The sequence below is a fragment of the Pleuronectes platessa genome, chromosome 9 (assembly GCF_947347685.1).
Source record: "Pleuronectes platessa chromosome 9, fPlePla1.1, whole genome shotgun sequence".
Taxonomy (NCBI): Eukaryota; Metazoa; Chordata; class Actinopteri; order Pleuronectiformes; family Pleuronectidae; genus Pleuronectes; species Pleuronectes platessa.
In genome coordinates this window covers 23140216-23153846 of record NC_070634.1, presented here as the reverse complement: position 1 = coordinate 23153846, position 13631 = coordinate 23140216, and the positions used below count along the sequence as shown (strand labels likewise).

Here is a 13631-nt window from a genome sequence, read left to right as displayed (position 1 = left end):
TGAAAAGTGAAGCCAATGTCGAGGTGCTTGAAATCTGTATTTTCTTGAATGACCAGCAGAGGGCGTCCGTTTTTATAGAACATTTTTGAATAATTGGTGCTACTTCTTACTTGTTTTATGATTTTAGTAAATATTTTCTCAAAGATTTTATTTTCAAAATTTATACGATAAGGAACCGAGCACATTGAGGCATGGATACCGTGTGACTGACAGCTATGACCATTCGATAGGTACAGGTTTCAGGTGGTGGTGGGCGAGTTCGCAATCAGGCTCCACCCCCTGCTCCTTCAAATTTGGTCCTTTCTGGTTTCAAAACAATGATGGCAAATCAACCGGACAAATTTTCAAACGCTAGGTTTCAAAACCAATGAGTGATGTCAGGGTGGGCTGCCACTCAACGTTGGTCTGTCGGGGAGCATATCTGGTCTGGCAGTCTAAATAAGATCTTAACCAGGCTTCATAGGTCATAATAAGTCTCACTCTTGAACGTGCCCATTCTAAACCATAATGAGAAGTAAAGCCTCTTCAGTTTTGACAGCAGACCAGTTGATGTGATTTCAGCCCCTTCACCTTGTCCACGAGGCCGGAGTCGCAGCGCCCCGTCTCCAGCAGCAGACGGGCGATGTGCACGTGTCCGTGCTCGCTGGCGCACATCAGGGCCGTGGATCCTTCGCGGTCTTGAGCGTTGACGTCCGCGCCCGAGCTCAAGAGCAGCTTCACCATGGCAACGCGACCGTGGCTCACCGCGAGCATCAGAGCCGTCTGGCCCGCCTGGAGAGGGAGTGAGAAACAGAGTTAGAAGACAACAGTGTGTGGGGGGGGAATATATATGAGGGATAAAGAGATTAAGAGAGACGCAGGGTCAGGAGGAGAGCTGGAGGAGGAAGAAGAGAAGAGTGAGTGACCTCGACAAAACCGTCTCAGAAGATCAGAATCATCGTGTAACGAGTGAGTGACAGGTAATAACTTTATACTGGTTCAAACTTCATCAGACAAAACTCACAATCTTATAATATATATTAATGTGAGGACCTGTATGATGGATAAATTCAGACTAAACCTCTTACACTCGGTCAATGTCTACACAGAACCTGGCCTATAAATCACAGCCCAAATTATATGGATTATTTAGGGGCTATCGCCAAAAACAACATTAAGGAAGAAACAATGTCCAATACCGATATTTTTGCCAATATACATATGTGTATATATACATATATATATATTCAATAATGTCAAATGATTCCTTAGATGTTCTTAAACCCTAATGAGAAAGAAATTTAATTGAGCCTTGATATCTTAAAGTTTAAACATTAAATGTATTTAAAACCAGCAAAGATAAAAAGGAAACAAATAAAAACCAAATCTATATAGTTTTCATATTAATAAGAATAATCATCTCTTTATGCATATCGCACTTCTCAAAACAAAGCATCAAACTGTTTGGATAATAAACAAACACCTAAGTAAATAAACAAACAAACCAAAACGCTGATACCGATACGACTGTTAAAGGTCATAACAGCTCTTGTTGTTGACCAAGCGATAAATTATTCACACTACTTATAAACACAACTGAACTTCTTGTCAGTAGATTTTATTTTCCTCTAGAAGATGTTCTAAGAAAACAGCTGATGTGACCTGTATTTCTGCAAAGTAGCCACTTGTAAAAAAATATCCTCACATCCCCCGGAGGAGTTTAAAAAAAATTTAAAAAATCCAGTCAGCACCGTCCATGTCCATATGAGAGAAGGTGTTATCAGCTGGGAGCTCATCCTGTGTATTACCTGTCTGGAGCGAGCGTTGACGTCCCCCAGTCTCAGCAGTTGTTGAGCCACCTCCAGATCCCCGGGGCTCTCAGCAGCTGTCAGCGCAGCGAGCATCACTGGAGTGTAGCCGGCCTTGTTCACATTGTTGGTTTCACATAGACCTGCACACACACACACAAACACACACACACACACAGGGTTTCACTCCCTAATTGAGCCAGCGTCTTGCCCTCATCTGTTCTGCATTCAGCCGTGTGTGTGTTTACTCACCGGTGTCCAGCAGCAGCTCGACCACGGGGAAGTTGGAGTGTGACACGCTGTAGTGCAGCGCCATGTTCCCGTTGCCGTCTGTCAAGTTGACCACATAGGGCAGAAGAGTGGGCGTGGTCAAGCCCACCTGTCGCAGGTACAGTCTGACGGTGTCGGCCTGCGAGTCCTTCTGACTGGACACCTTGAACCACTCCTGGTAGAGCACCACTAAAACCTGACGCTGGGGAGAGAGGGAGGAGATGAAAGACGTGAAGGGAAACAGCACGTCTGTAAACCACCATCACTCTACTCATTAACGTCAGAAAGCTCAGTGAAGAGGACATAATCATTCCAGTGACAGAAAAGACACACACGTTACAAGAGGTTGTACTAACTTTGCATATTTAAGAAAACACAAGGATTTATTGTCATGTAAATCCTTACCATCTCTTTATCAGGCGATGGAACCTCTTCCATTCGATCCTTCACGTAGACGCAAGCATCTATAAACGCTTTGTCAACTTTCTCCCTGAGAACAAAGAACAAGTCGACAGGTTAAGAAGCAGCCTTCAGTCGCCTGATACAGAGAAGTTTAGAGTCGACCTGGGAGCAAAGAAAAAAAAACAAATCCAGTTGTAACCCATCCCTCTCCACATCTGTTCTTTCCATTGTTGTGTTTTGTGCAGGTTCAATGTGGAAAAACCATCAAGTCTGGAAAACATGTGGCCGAGAGGCGGCTACTGTGGTTCTGTGTAAATTCTGTCTGGGATGAAAACAAAAGATAAAAGATACCCTGCAGGCCTAAAAACACACACACACACACACACACACACACATGACACACACACGACACATCAATCAACAGTGTGACACATTGATACCTCATGCATACGTCTATGGTAACAGTTTACACTGATTCACTGCTCGTGATGCTCGTCCATCATGCACACACACACACACACACACACACACACGCATGGGTGATGGCTTAATATATGTCCTGTTCTCTGCCAGGGGCCCCATCTAATGTCTGGCCCCCACGGCCCTCAGTTCTATCCACGTACCTGAGGCAGAAAAGTCATTATTCAGTGACAGGAAGAAAAACACTGCTGGTTATTTGCTTATTGTCCCGGACCTCTGGTACTTAAGTGTGAATACTAGTCCGTTTCTTTTGTATGACACTTGTGTGTGCGTGTGTGTGCATGTGTGTGTGCGTGTGTGCGTGTGTGGCAAAGAGTCTCTGCAACATATTAAGAGGTAGGCAGGGATGAACAGAAGTGTAAGTAGTTAAGAGTGTGTGTTAAATGGATTTGTGTGCGTGTGTGTGTGTGTGTCTGTGTGTGTGTGTGTGAGGTGCACTGTATATTAAAGCGTCAATCAGCATTCTATCCAAGTATCTCGGCAGCAGCTGGACACAAAACAAAGCAGGAGCTTGTTCCTACCCGACGTCCCTGTGATCTTTAAAGACGTGTGTTACAAGGAGCCTGTTGTGCTTTAATTATATTGTTCAGAGTAAATTAGTTTATATTCTGTCATTAACTTAACGACACAACCTCCACTGGTTAAACACTTTCACTAATATCGCTCTGATGCAACATTCAAAGACACATGTATCTCACAGTTTGCCACAGGCCACTTGACCACATCAGTCCAATAGTTGGTGTTAGTGCAGCTATGAAGTTTCATGAGATCTTAGGACCAACATTAATCTAAAGTATATATATCATCATCGTTAATAAAATGATTCACATTGGACATTATCATTTTAACCTTTTTGCCGAAAGGAATAATTGTTGCATTGATCTGATATCTGATTTCTATGAGTGTGTTTGATTTGATGACACTCCAGTTGGTTTATTGAATGTAGTTACACCTTTTAATTCCTGCATGTTTGTTATAACTGTAATATTTTAAGTATTCTTGGTGATATCCTTGTTAGATCAGTTTATTAGTGAGCTCTGGAAACTTTGACCCTGAAGCAGTTACCTGAGAAACCTGACTACAAATCAATGCAGGTATTAAAAACACAACCAATAACTCAACCTTTTTCTAAACCTGCTTCAATCACTCTTCACTTTCTGTAGTTTACACTAACATTAGAAACTTTTAGGAGAAAACGTTGACCATTCTCACTTCGGAGGCCTCGTGTGTTTCTGTAGAGATGAACTTAAAGCTGTGGCGCAGCCTTGACTGCTGGCGACAGTGAAACAACCTAATGCATCACGATAATTGAAGCTGTGACTCACCGCTCAGCCTGCTCCTCCTGGAGCTCCTGGCTGCTCCGAGGATCCATCAGGCCTCTTTCACTCTGCTCCTCTCCGGCCACAGCACCTCCTCCCTCAGCAGGGACCTCTGCATCCTTTGCCTGGCTCTCTGCGGCCTCCTCAGGCTTCTCTGCCGCTTCAGGCTCCTTCTCTTTCTCCTTCTCCTTCTCCTTCTCCACCTCTGGCTCTGAGCTGTCCTCTTCCTCCTCTACCTCCACCTCCACCTTCGTCTTCTCGTCTCCACTGGACTCTTCGCTGGAGGTCGTCTCGTAGCTGGAGGACGAGAAAACCAATCGTTAGGTTTATGTCTTTTTAGATCGTTCGCAGGATTTCACATTATATCCCTTAACCAATTTCCATATACATTTTTGGAACTCATATCACTTTCTTTAACAGTTTCCTTGATTTCTCAGAGAATAATTAATGGATCTTGATGGAGAACTGATATCTATGAGTGTGTGCATTCTGGTGCAGCTTGATTGACTGTTGGGCCTTGGTGGAGGCTTGTCATCTCTGGGTAACATCCTAGTTTCATCTGTGGAGCAGCTTTTTCATACTCTGGTCAGATTTTCTAAGGTGACGTTCAAAAAGTGAGAACCCCCTCCTTAAACCAGATTTAGATTTTAAAAGCTATAACGTGAGCTTTGGAAAGTTCAACCAATATTTCTTCACTGAAAATAAACATGTGTATACAACGTCCTTACTAGCGGCCACATCACCCAGTTAAAAACAAATATGAAAGAGGTAAAATAAACTTTGGCCGAGGCTACATGAATACTAACAGGTTACTCCCCTCGTGACCTCCGGCCTCACATGAGGGAGATGCTTGTTTAAAGCAGCCTCGGCCCAAATAACCAAAACATCCTTCAAACAGTTAAACATACATACAAATCCATAGGTATGTTTGCACACGCACATATGAAACCTTTAAGAAAACACGACCTTGTTCAGATGGGGGACAACTGGAGAGGTATATTTAGAGATGTGGAGATTAACATGTACGTGTGTGTGTGTGTGTGGGGGGGGTGATCACTGGGGTGTATCATGAAGGTACCTCTGTGAGGCCAATCAGATACGTCTTATACTGAATGCCACTGATTCATACTTATTTGTAGATGCACACACAGACACACACACACACACACACACACCACAAGAGGCGTTCAGGGGCCACAACATTCCCTGGATTCCAGAGGAGCTCAAGGGAGATGAGCGATAGGTTAGAGAGCATCCAAAAGAGGAGAAACACAAACAGCAGCCCACTTCCTGGTGTGGTCGAGAGACTAAACATAGTCAGAGAAAACATTGTTTCCCTCTTTATAATGAACATTTGTTAGATTGATTTGGGATTTGTCCTATGAGAGAATTAAGAGGAGACAAATGAGGTGTGGTCCGTCCCTCTGGCAGATCTGTGTAATAGCTCTGATAATCTGTTTGCTCTGGAGAGTGGCCATGTTAGCTTCTGAGACAGGGAGGAAGGAATAGACCTCAACACAGCACGTCTCTGTACAAACAAAGGGGAGCAGGTCATAGAACTGTGTAGGTCAGGAATGCAAGGGCAAGAACGAGGGAATAAAACAAATGTTCTAATGGCAGCCGTTTCAACCCGCTACCACCCAGTCACAACTTTCCTTATCAGTGATGAGGAATACTGGACTTGTGCTGAACTTGACTTTTGCCCCAAATAAATACGTGATTAGCTGTGTAAAAGAAACACAAAACATTTTCTATTTCATTATTTTACACACTAATGGACGACAAGATAAATATCTGACAACTTTAGAGATTAATTTTAGTTCATTAAAGTGATGTAGCTGATCCTTAAATCACAAACTAATGTATGAACCATTTATGATTCATTGTTCCCTCTTGCACTCGTCTATTATTTGAGTTATTTTAGTGCCTGAAGATAAAAATATAAATACACAGTAATTCTTAATAACAAATTATATAATTTCAAGAACAGGAGGTCCAGTTACCTTGACTTTTTACCCTCGACCACCAAAATCGACTCAGTACATCCTCGAGTCCAACTGAGCATTTGCACCAAATTTGAAGAAATTCCCTCAAAGCATTGTTAAGATATTGTGTTAAAAATAATGAGATGTACATACAGACGGACGGACAAACTGAAAACATAATGTCTCCGGCCTCTGGCTCAGCTTCTTTCACCCTCTACCATCTGCTTGGTTGAAATTCATAACACACACACACACACACACACACACACACACACACACACACACACACACACACACACACACACACACACACACACACACAAACACACACAAACACACACACACACGTACATGCGCCGCATCCAGCATCAGCAAACGCAGATAGCAACCCTCTTATACAAAGCAGGGAGGTATCATCAACACACATCACATAACGTTGACCTACAACACATATTCATACGCACACTCACACTCGCAGCAGCAGACGTGGGGTTCAGGGTCGGTGTGGTCACACCCACATGAACAATGAGAAGACTCTGAGCTAACTGAAAAATAACAGTTATTAGAAACTTGTTCATAATCCAAATAGATTGAGTTCATTTTATCTCGAGTGTAGAGAACAGACATCATTTTATCTATGAATATTTACTTTGCTCAAATTCCCAAAGATGAACACAAATAAAAACTGACACACGATTTTAGGACAAATACCTGACAGGTTGTTTTCCATGTAAATTGAATGTGTGCTGTTGCTCTTACTGACGATTTGATTAGCTGGATTGATTCAAAGTGACTTATTGCTCGAAAAGCCAACACTGCACATGTTGCTCTTCCTACCAGAGGAACAATAATCCAGGTTCCATTATGTGACTAAGTCTACTTCTTACTAAGATCACCTGGAGTTATTACTGTCTGGCTAATTCGACTGAAACCACTTTCAGTCAGAAAAGGAAAAATAATTAATGTGTTTGGAGAATGATTCAAATCAAATATGAAGAAAACGGAATATTGTCTTTAATTATTGTGCTATTGTGTTTCCAGTCTCCTGTTGATAAAAGAGTAACAAAACATGCACAGACACACAAACACACAGCCGCCAACATTGATTAAAGAGGAAATACTTTACCCTCCATTCACTCCAACGAACTTCAGGTTTTTCTTGGCTCCCTTGGTGCCCTGCTTGTCAGCGACTCCGTTTTTCTTCATGATGGATTTGAGACCTGGTGAAGAAGACGACACATGGAAAGGGACAGAGACTTTGTGTGTTAATGTTGTGTCTGTGTGGAGAAAGTTACTGTGTCTTTAAACTCCTATACACAAAATACAGCATGGTGTCTCATTACCTGCACCTATTTGATATATTATAGCATAGCATATATATATATCAAGTCATTTTAATGATGTGTATACACGATATGTGTATTGTACACATTACAACATGAGCTAAAAGAAATGCACAAATATGAACAAATGAGTGAAGAAAGGATCTGAGGGATTTCTGAATGTTTTTAGAAATATTAAAATTACATGAATCATATGTTAAGACCTTGAAAGCCAAATCCAATTGAACTTGAATTTGTGGACCCATCAAAGGGAATAATGTGGTTTATTACAGAAAAATATGCAAACTAGCACTGGGGCTGCTCTGGAGGCTCAGAACTTTATTAACACTTTGTTAAGACACTGGTTCATTTTCTTTAACTCTTCTACAATTGAAAATAATACTGTAACTTTCCAGAGCCACCACTCTGAATCCCCTGTAGGTTTAAATTCTTACTCTAAGTCATAAAATTGATGAAGAATTGGTGCATGTTCCTCACCCATGAGCAGATAATAGGTTTACGAGCAAGCAGCACATTATACTGCCACTGGTGGCTCAGACAGACAATAATAGTTTGCACATGTCGGCTCTTGGTATTTTTCTATGAGTCTGTATGATATCGAAGAACCTCTGGCTGCAATGACGAGCACGTACAGCTTCTCAAATGTGGTGGGATCCCTGCGCTGGCAGAGAACAGGGAAATTAAGGCCGGATCTGTACACTCCATGAGAAGATAGTTATATCATTTACCCCTTATTTTGGGATTGTGCAATATAATAAGATGACAATTACTTTGCTATGAGAACTGACCAAATTAAGACAATTGCAGCCCTGGAAACTTAGCACAGGGCAACTCTAGCTGGGTCAGGATCATTGACAACATAAAACCTTGACATTGTCAGGTCTGCTTATGTATGTAATTGCCCAATAATTGATTCTACAGGGGCTCCTCCGCCGACTGCCCCTGGCTCTCAGCCCAGAAAGGCTGTCTACACTGTGCCTGACAGGAGACATGATGCAGAGGCTCTGTTATGTTTTATGCAAGGACATAAGGGTGTGGCGTCCAGCCCAAAAAAAAAGAAGAAAAGATCCCAGAGACCACCATCTAAGGAGAGTGATGCTTCCCAGGAGATAACAGCAGGCAGCGGGAGGAGAGGGGAGGTTATGATTATATTTGGCATTTGAATACAATCTATTACTAACGTCTAATAAATAAAACAAAGCTGTGATTTAACCTTCCCTCTCTTCGTTGGAGATAACACACCACTCATCCGTGCAAATCTCCAGTCTCTGGTGACCAGGAGGAATTAAAGGTTCTCAGTGGGAAAGCAGTGGTTTTTGTGTGTGGGAGCCGAACACTGGAGGTCACAGAATGTCACGCTGTGAAGGTTAGACGTCAAAGATGTTTTCAGTGATCCCAAAGAAACAGTTAGAACACAACACACACAACAAACAACACACACGTACACAATGCACTTAAAAGCACCGCTGTATCCCGAACTCCCATCACTGAACTTAAAATGAACTCTGAATATAAAATATGTGTCTGTGATAGTGTGTGAGTGATTCAGCTCCTGGGCCAGAAACAGAACAGCGAAACATCAAGGGATAGAAGAAAAGCATCGCCTGTGTGTTTGTGTGTGTGTGTGTGTGTGTGTTTGTGTGTGTGTCTGTGTGTGTCTGTGTGTGTCTGTGTGTGGATCTTGTACAGCTATCTTTGTGAGGGCCAGTTTGAGTCTACCACCGAGTGACGACCTTTTGGCTGGTCCTCATTTTGTGACCCCCCGATCATCATTGGGGATCAAGACTTGGTTTTAGGGTTAGGCATTTAGTTTGGATGGTTAGTGGCTAGGGAATGTATTATGCCAATGAGTGTCCGCACTAAGATAGTTTTACAAATGTGTGTGTAAGTGTGTGTGTATGTGTTTGTGAGAGAGAGACAGAGAGGGCCTGTGCTGTGCTTGTATTACAAATGCAAATGCAGGTATGTGACAAACTGATGAATACTTGTGTATATGGTATAAACCATGGGGGGATGGACTGAACCACGGGGCCTACCTTGTTCTTGCTGTTTCTTGGCCGCAGCAGCTTTCTGAGCTGGTGAGTAGAAGGCAGAGAGGACACTAAGGGAGCTGACCAGTTGACTCTGAATGGAGCTCATTTTGGAAGGACCGGGTTTCCCTGCTGGTTTCCCTGCCGGTTTTCCTGCCGGTTTTCCTGCCGGTTTCCCTGTTGTTGCTGCAGGGACTGCTTTCCCCACAGGCTTGGCTGCTGCTCCTTTTCCCGCCTCTGCTCTTTTCCCTGCTGTCTGTTTCTGTGTGCTCGGGTTCTCCGGCTGGCCGGCTGGCTGTTGAGCTCCAGAGCTGCTCCCCAGCTGTGCCCACTGCTCCCCCAGTAGCCCTGTTAACCGGGTTACTACTTGGCCCAAAGCCGCAGGTGAGGTCGGAGACTCGCCGGATCCTCTGCGAGGAGTATGGGCCTCACCGCAGTCCCGACGAGAGGCCTGGGCTTCAGTTGACCCACGTCGCTTGGCTGTTTCACTGGAGGCTCTGCGCAGGGATTGTGTCTCACTGGCATCTTTGTGAGGGGGCTGAGTCTCACTGGAGCCTTTACGGGAGCCCTGAGACTGACTTTGCAAATCACTTGACCCCTGACGAGTCAGGCGGGTTTGGGCTTCTCCTGATCCACGACTAGGAGGCTGTGACACACTGGAACCCCTCTGGGTTCCTTTAAGCTCTTTTGAGCCCCGTTTAGCTGCAGAGGTTTGAGAGTGAGACTGAATTGATTTTGGACGGGTTTGGACTCCACTGGAGCCAGAAGACGGACCCCGGGTCTCAGCCTGAGGTTTTGACGGAGGTTTTTCCTCAGCAGACTCCTCAGTAGGCCTCTTTGCTTGGCTCTTGTCCCCAACCTTAGACACAGACGGGGCTTCAGGTTTTACCTGCTGTTCTGAGAGCTGTGTTGGAGATTGAGCCTCGAGCTGAGGTGCATCCTGTACTTGTGATTGGGGTTGGGGCTTTGTCTGGGGCTGCTTGGCTTGACCTTCACTGGATCCTCTGCGAGGACGCACAGGTGCAGCCTGAGGTTGAGGCGGTGTTGGCTGTGCCGACTCTGCTGAGAGCTTCCGGCCTCTCTGAGGTCTGACAGGAACTTCTGTCTTCACAGCTGTATCCTCTGCTGCTGTAACAACCACGTCAGTGACCACAGTGTCTTTGACTGTCACACACACGATCTCACCCTCTCCCGTTTCCTTCTTCTCTTTAATCTCCATGGCGATCTGCTTCATTTCAACAGTTTCTGTCACTACACTCTTTGTCTCTGTAATCTCTTTAGTTTCTGAGTCTTTCTGTGCAGTCGTACTTGTTTCAATCGCAGATTCCTTATCTTCTTCTGTTGAAGCAGTTGGACTGGTACTCTCTTCATTCTGGCTCACAAAGCCCAAAGCTATAACTGTCTCAACTGCACTTTCTTGCACAACAACTGAACTCTCTGTGATAACTTTCATTACCACACTTTCACTAACTCTTTGGATTCTTTCATTTTCTTCCTGGTCCTCCGTGCTTTCACTGACCACTGTGCCGACTTCCTCTACTCTTTCTGTGCTTGTGCTTTCCCTTGCCGGACTCTCTGCCTCTGCACCTCTGGCTGGATTGTTGCCTGGTCGTCTCTCTGTCTCTGTCTCTGTCTCTGTCACCTGGTCGGTCCTCTGTGCCACCTCTGTCTCTGTCACCCTGTCTACAGTGTCCACCCTCTCTGTCTCTGTCCCCCGATCTGCACTGCTGGCTCTCGGTCCCCGTGGATGGTCTGTCACTGTCTCTCCCTCTGTCTCTGTGACTTGGTTGACCCTCTCAGCCACCGGCGTCTCAGTCATCTGATCCTGAGTAGAGATCCTCTCAGTTACCATGCCCCGTTCAATGCTGTTGGCTCTGGGTCTTGGTGGACTAGTTGTAGGTACCTCTGCCTCCATGTCTGTAACTTGGTTGACTCTCTCAGCCACTGGCGTCTCGGTCGTCTGATCCTGAGTGGCGATCTTCTCAGTAACTGTTCCCCGCTCAATGCTGTTGGCTCTGGGTCTTGGTGGACTCGTTGCAGGTACTTCTGCCACCATGTCTGTGACCTGGTCTTGTGTTTCCACTTTAGTATCTGTTACTTGATCAATACTTACACTTGGTACACATACTTCAACACAGATTTGATCTGTATCTGTACCCTTATCTACTCTACCGACTGATTCTGTCTCCGTTTCTTGGTTTGCAAAATCTACTCTCTCTGTCACAGTTCCTGTGTCGATGCTCACTCTTCTTGGCCCGCTCTCCGCCTCTGGAGTGCAAATCTCCACTCTCACTCCCTCACTCAGTTGCAGTATTTTCTCCTCTTTTACCATGTTGTCCTCTATTTGTTCCTTTAAAAGGCTATTAGTTTTCTCCAGCTCTTGGCTGGCCTGAGTAAGTTTATCCTCCAGTATCATTAGCTTCTCCTGCAGCATCTGCACACTGTCTGGTTTCTCAGGTTGTCTTAGTTTTTCCGCATCTTGAATGTTGCTTGTCCCTGCATCTTGAATAGTCTCTCTACTTGATGTTAATTGCTGCCCTGCTGTGTCCTGTGATAGCTTGTGCCCTGCATGCTCCAGTGGATTCTCTATTGCTTTGTTTGGTTTGTCTGATTTTTCTGACGGCTGTGATAGTCTCTCAGATTCTTGTGCTGACAACTTGCCCATTTGTCCATGTGCTGAGGCACTCTCATCTTTTTGTAAAACTCTGTTTTTCTCTGTCACTCCAGCAGGTTGAATGGTCGGGGCTAAACTGAGCCCTTCTGAGGATCTGTGTGCTACCGGCTGAGTATGTGAACCAGTGTCAGGGGCTGTTGTAGAGGGTGATGTGGAAATCTCTGCTTGGGTCTGGGCTTGGAGCTCTAGCAATAGCCGCTCCTTTTCCTCCCTCAGTGAGCAGATCTGAGCCTTAAGCTCCGGGATGGTTTTAACCATTTCCTCCAGCTCTCTGACTCGCTTCAGTGCCACTGTGATCTGCTGGTGGAGCCCTGTTCGGTCCTGGGGTACGCACCGTCTCTCTGTTACATCTGGTGAGGCACGGAAGATGTTTTCTGTGGAGCCATTCTCTGGTGTCCCCACAACACGATCCGGACTGCTTGAATCAGAGCTTTTCCGCTGCTGGAGGGTGACCGGCATGCTTGATGCTCGGAGCAGGTTCGGACGACTTTGCATCCCCACAGTTTTCTCTTCAACACCTCGAGCCCCCGTGGCTGTTTCATCTCTGGGCTTTGGTGCAACATAACCACCCCCCTGACTGGTTGTCCCCCTGTTGCTCTGGCTGGAAGTCCCCCCTTCATTTGCCCTGAAGTCAAATAGTTGTTGCACCTCTGTCACCCGTGATTTAGGCCTTGGCCCCAAGGTGGACGTTCCTGACCATGTGCTATCCTTATCCTTAGAGGCGGGCCTGGCTCCGTGCCCAGGGAGACTGAAGTTTCTAGGTAGTGTGCTGAATTTGGGTGGACCCTTGACCCTGCGCTGGATGTGGACCCTTTTGATGGTGTTGCCTTTTTCTATATCGTCGACATACTTGAGGAAGTCCAGGTCCAGATGGAAGCCATAGGGAGTCTCCACTGAGTAGGGCAACTGCTTCCTCTGAACACCGCCCTCACCAGCCTTGGTCTGAAAGCCGTTGGCTGAAAGAAATAAAATTTAACAAACAGTCAATTAATCAACGCTCCTGCTCCCAAGGAGCAAAATAACAGGAGCAATAATATTAATAACTGAAATCCCAAACTGGATTCATATGTGCATGTGCTTGACAAACGACCCATATTACACATTATCATCTACAATGTTATTTCTTTTTCATCCATTTGTTTTGTCAGGTCGTACGGTGCGGTACACATGGTGCTTCATTATGCAGAACCATATCATATCACTTACTGGGAAAGTAATTATCCTGCAGTGATCACGCCGAAAACAAACTAATCAACATGCAAAACGCTGCTCTCGCTGTGTCGACTTATGAATATAGTATGAGACAGGGGAGAGCTATCACCTGAAGGAAATAAGCTCTCG

The 13631-nt window shown here is 45.0% G+C and overlaps 1 protein-coding gene across 1 annotated transcript in view; it reads right to left on the bottom strand.

The window, feature by feature from the left end:
- Window positions 1–13631, bottom strand: part of kank4 (KN motif and ankyrin repeat domains 4) — a 28375-nt gene that overhangs the window by 4603 nt on the left and 10141 nt on the right. Inside the window, exons 3-9 of the mRNA XM_053430019.1 lie at window positions 9623–13246; window positions 7370–7463; window positions 4265–4555; window positions 2463–2547; window positions 2040–2259; window positions 1788–1930; window positions 571–771 (exon numbers count right to left, since the gene is read on the bottom strand). Coding sequence (XP_053285994.1) covers window positions 571–771; window positions 1788–1930; window positions 2040–2259; window positions 2463–2547; window positions 4265–4555; window positions 7370–7463; window positions 9623–13246 — 4658 coding nt within the window. The remainder of the gene's footprint in view (window positions 1–570; window positions 772–1787; window positions 1931–2039; window positions 2260–2462; window positions 2548–4264; window positions 4556–7369; window positions 7464–9622; window positions 13247–13631) is intronic.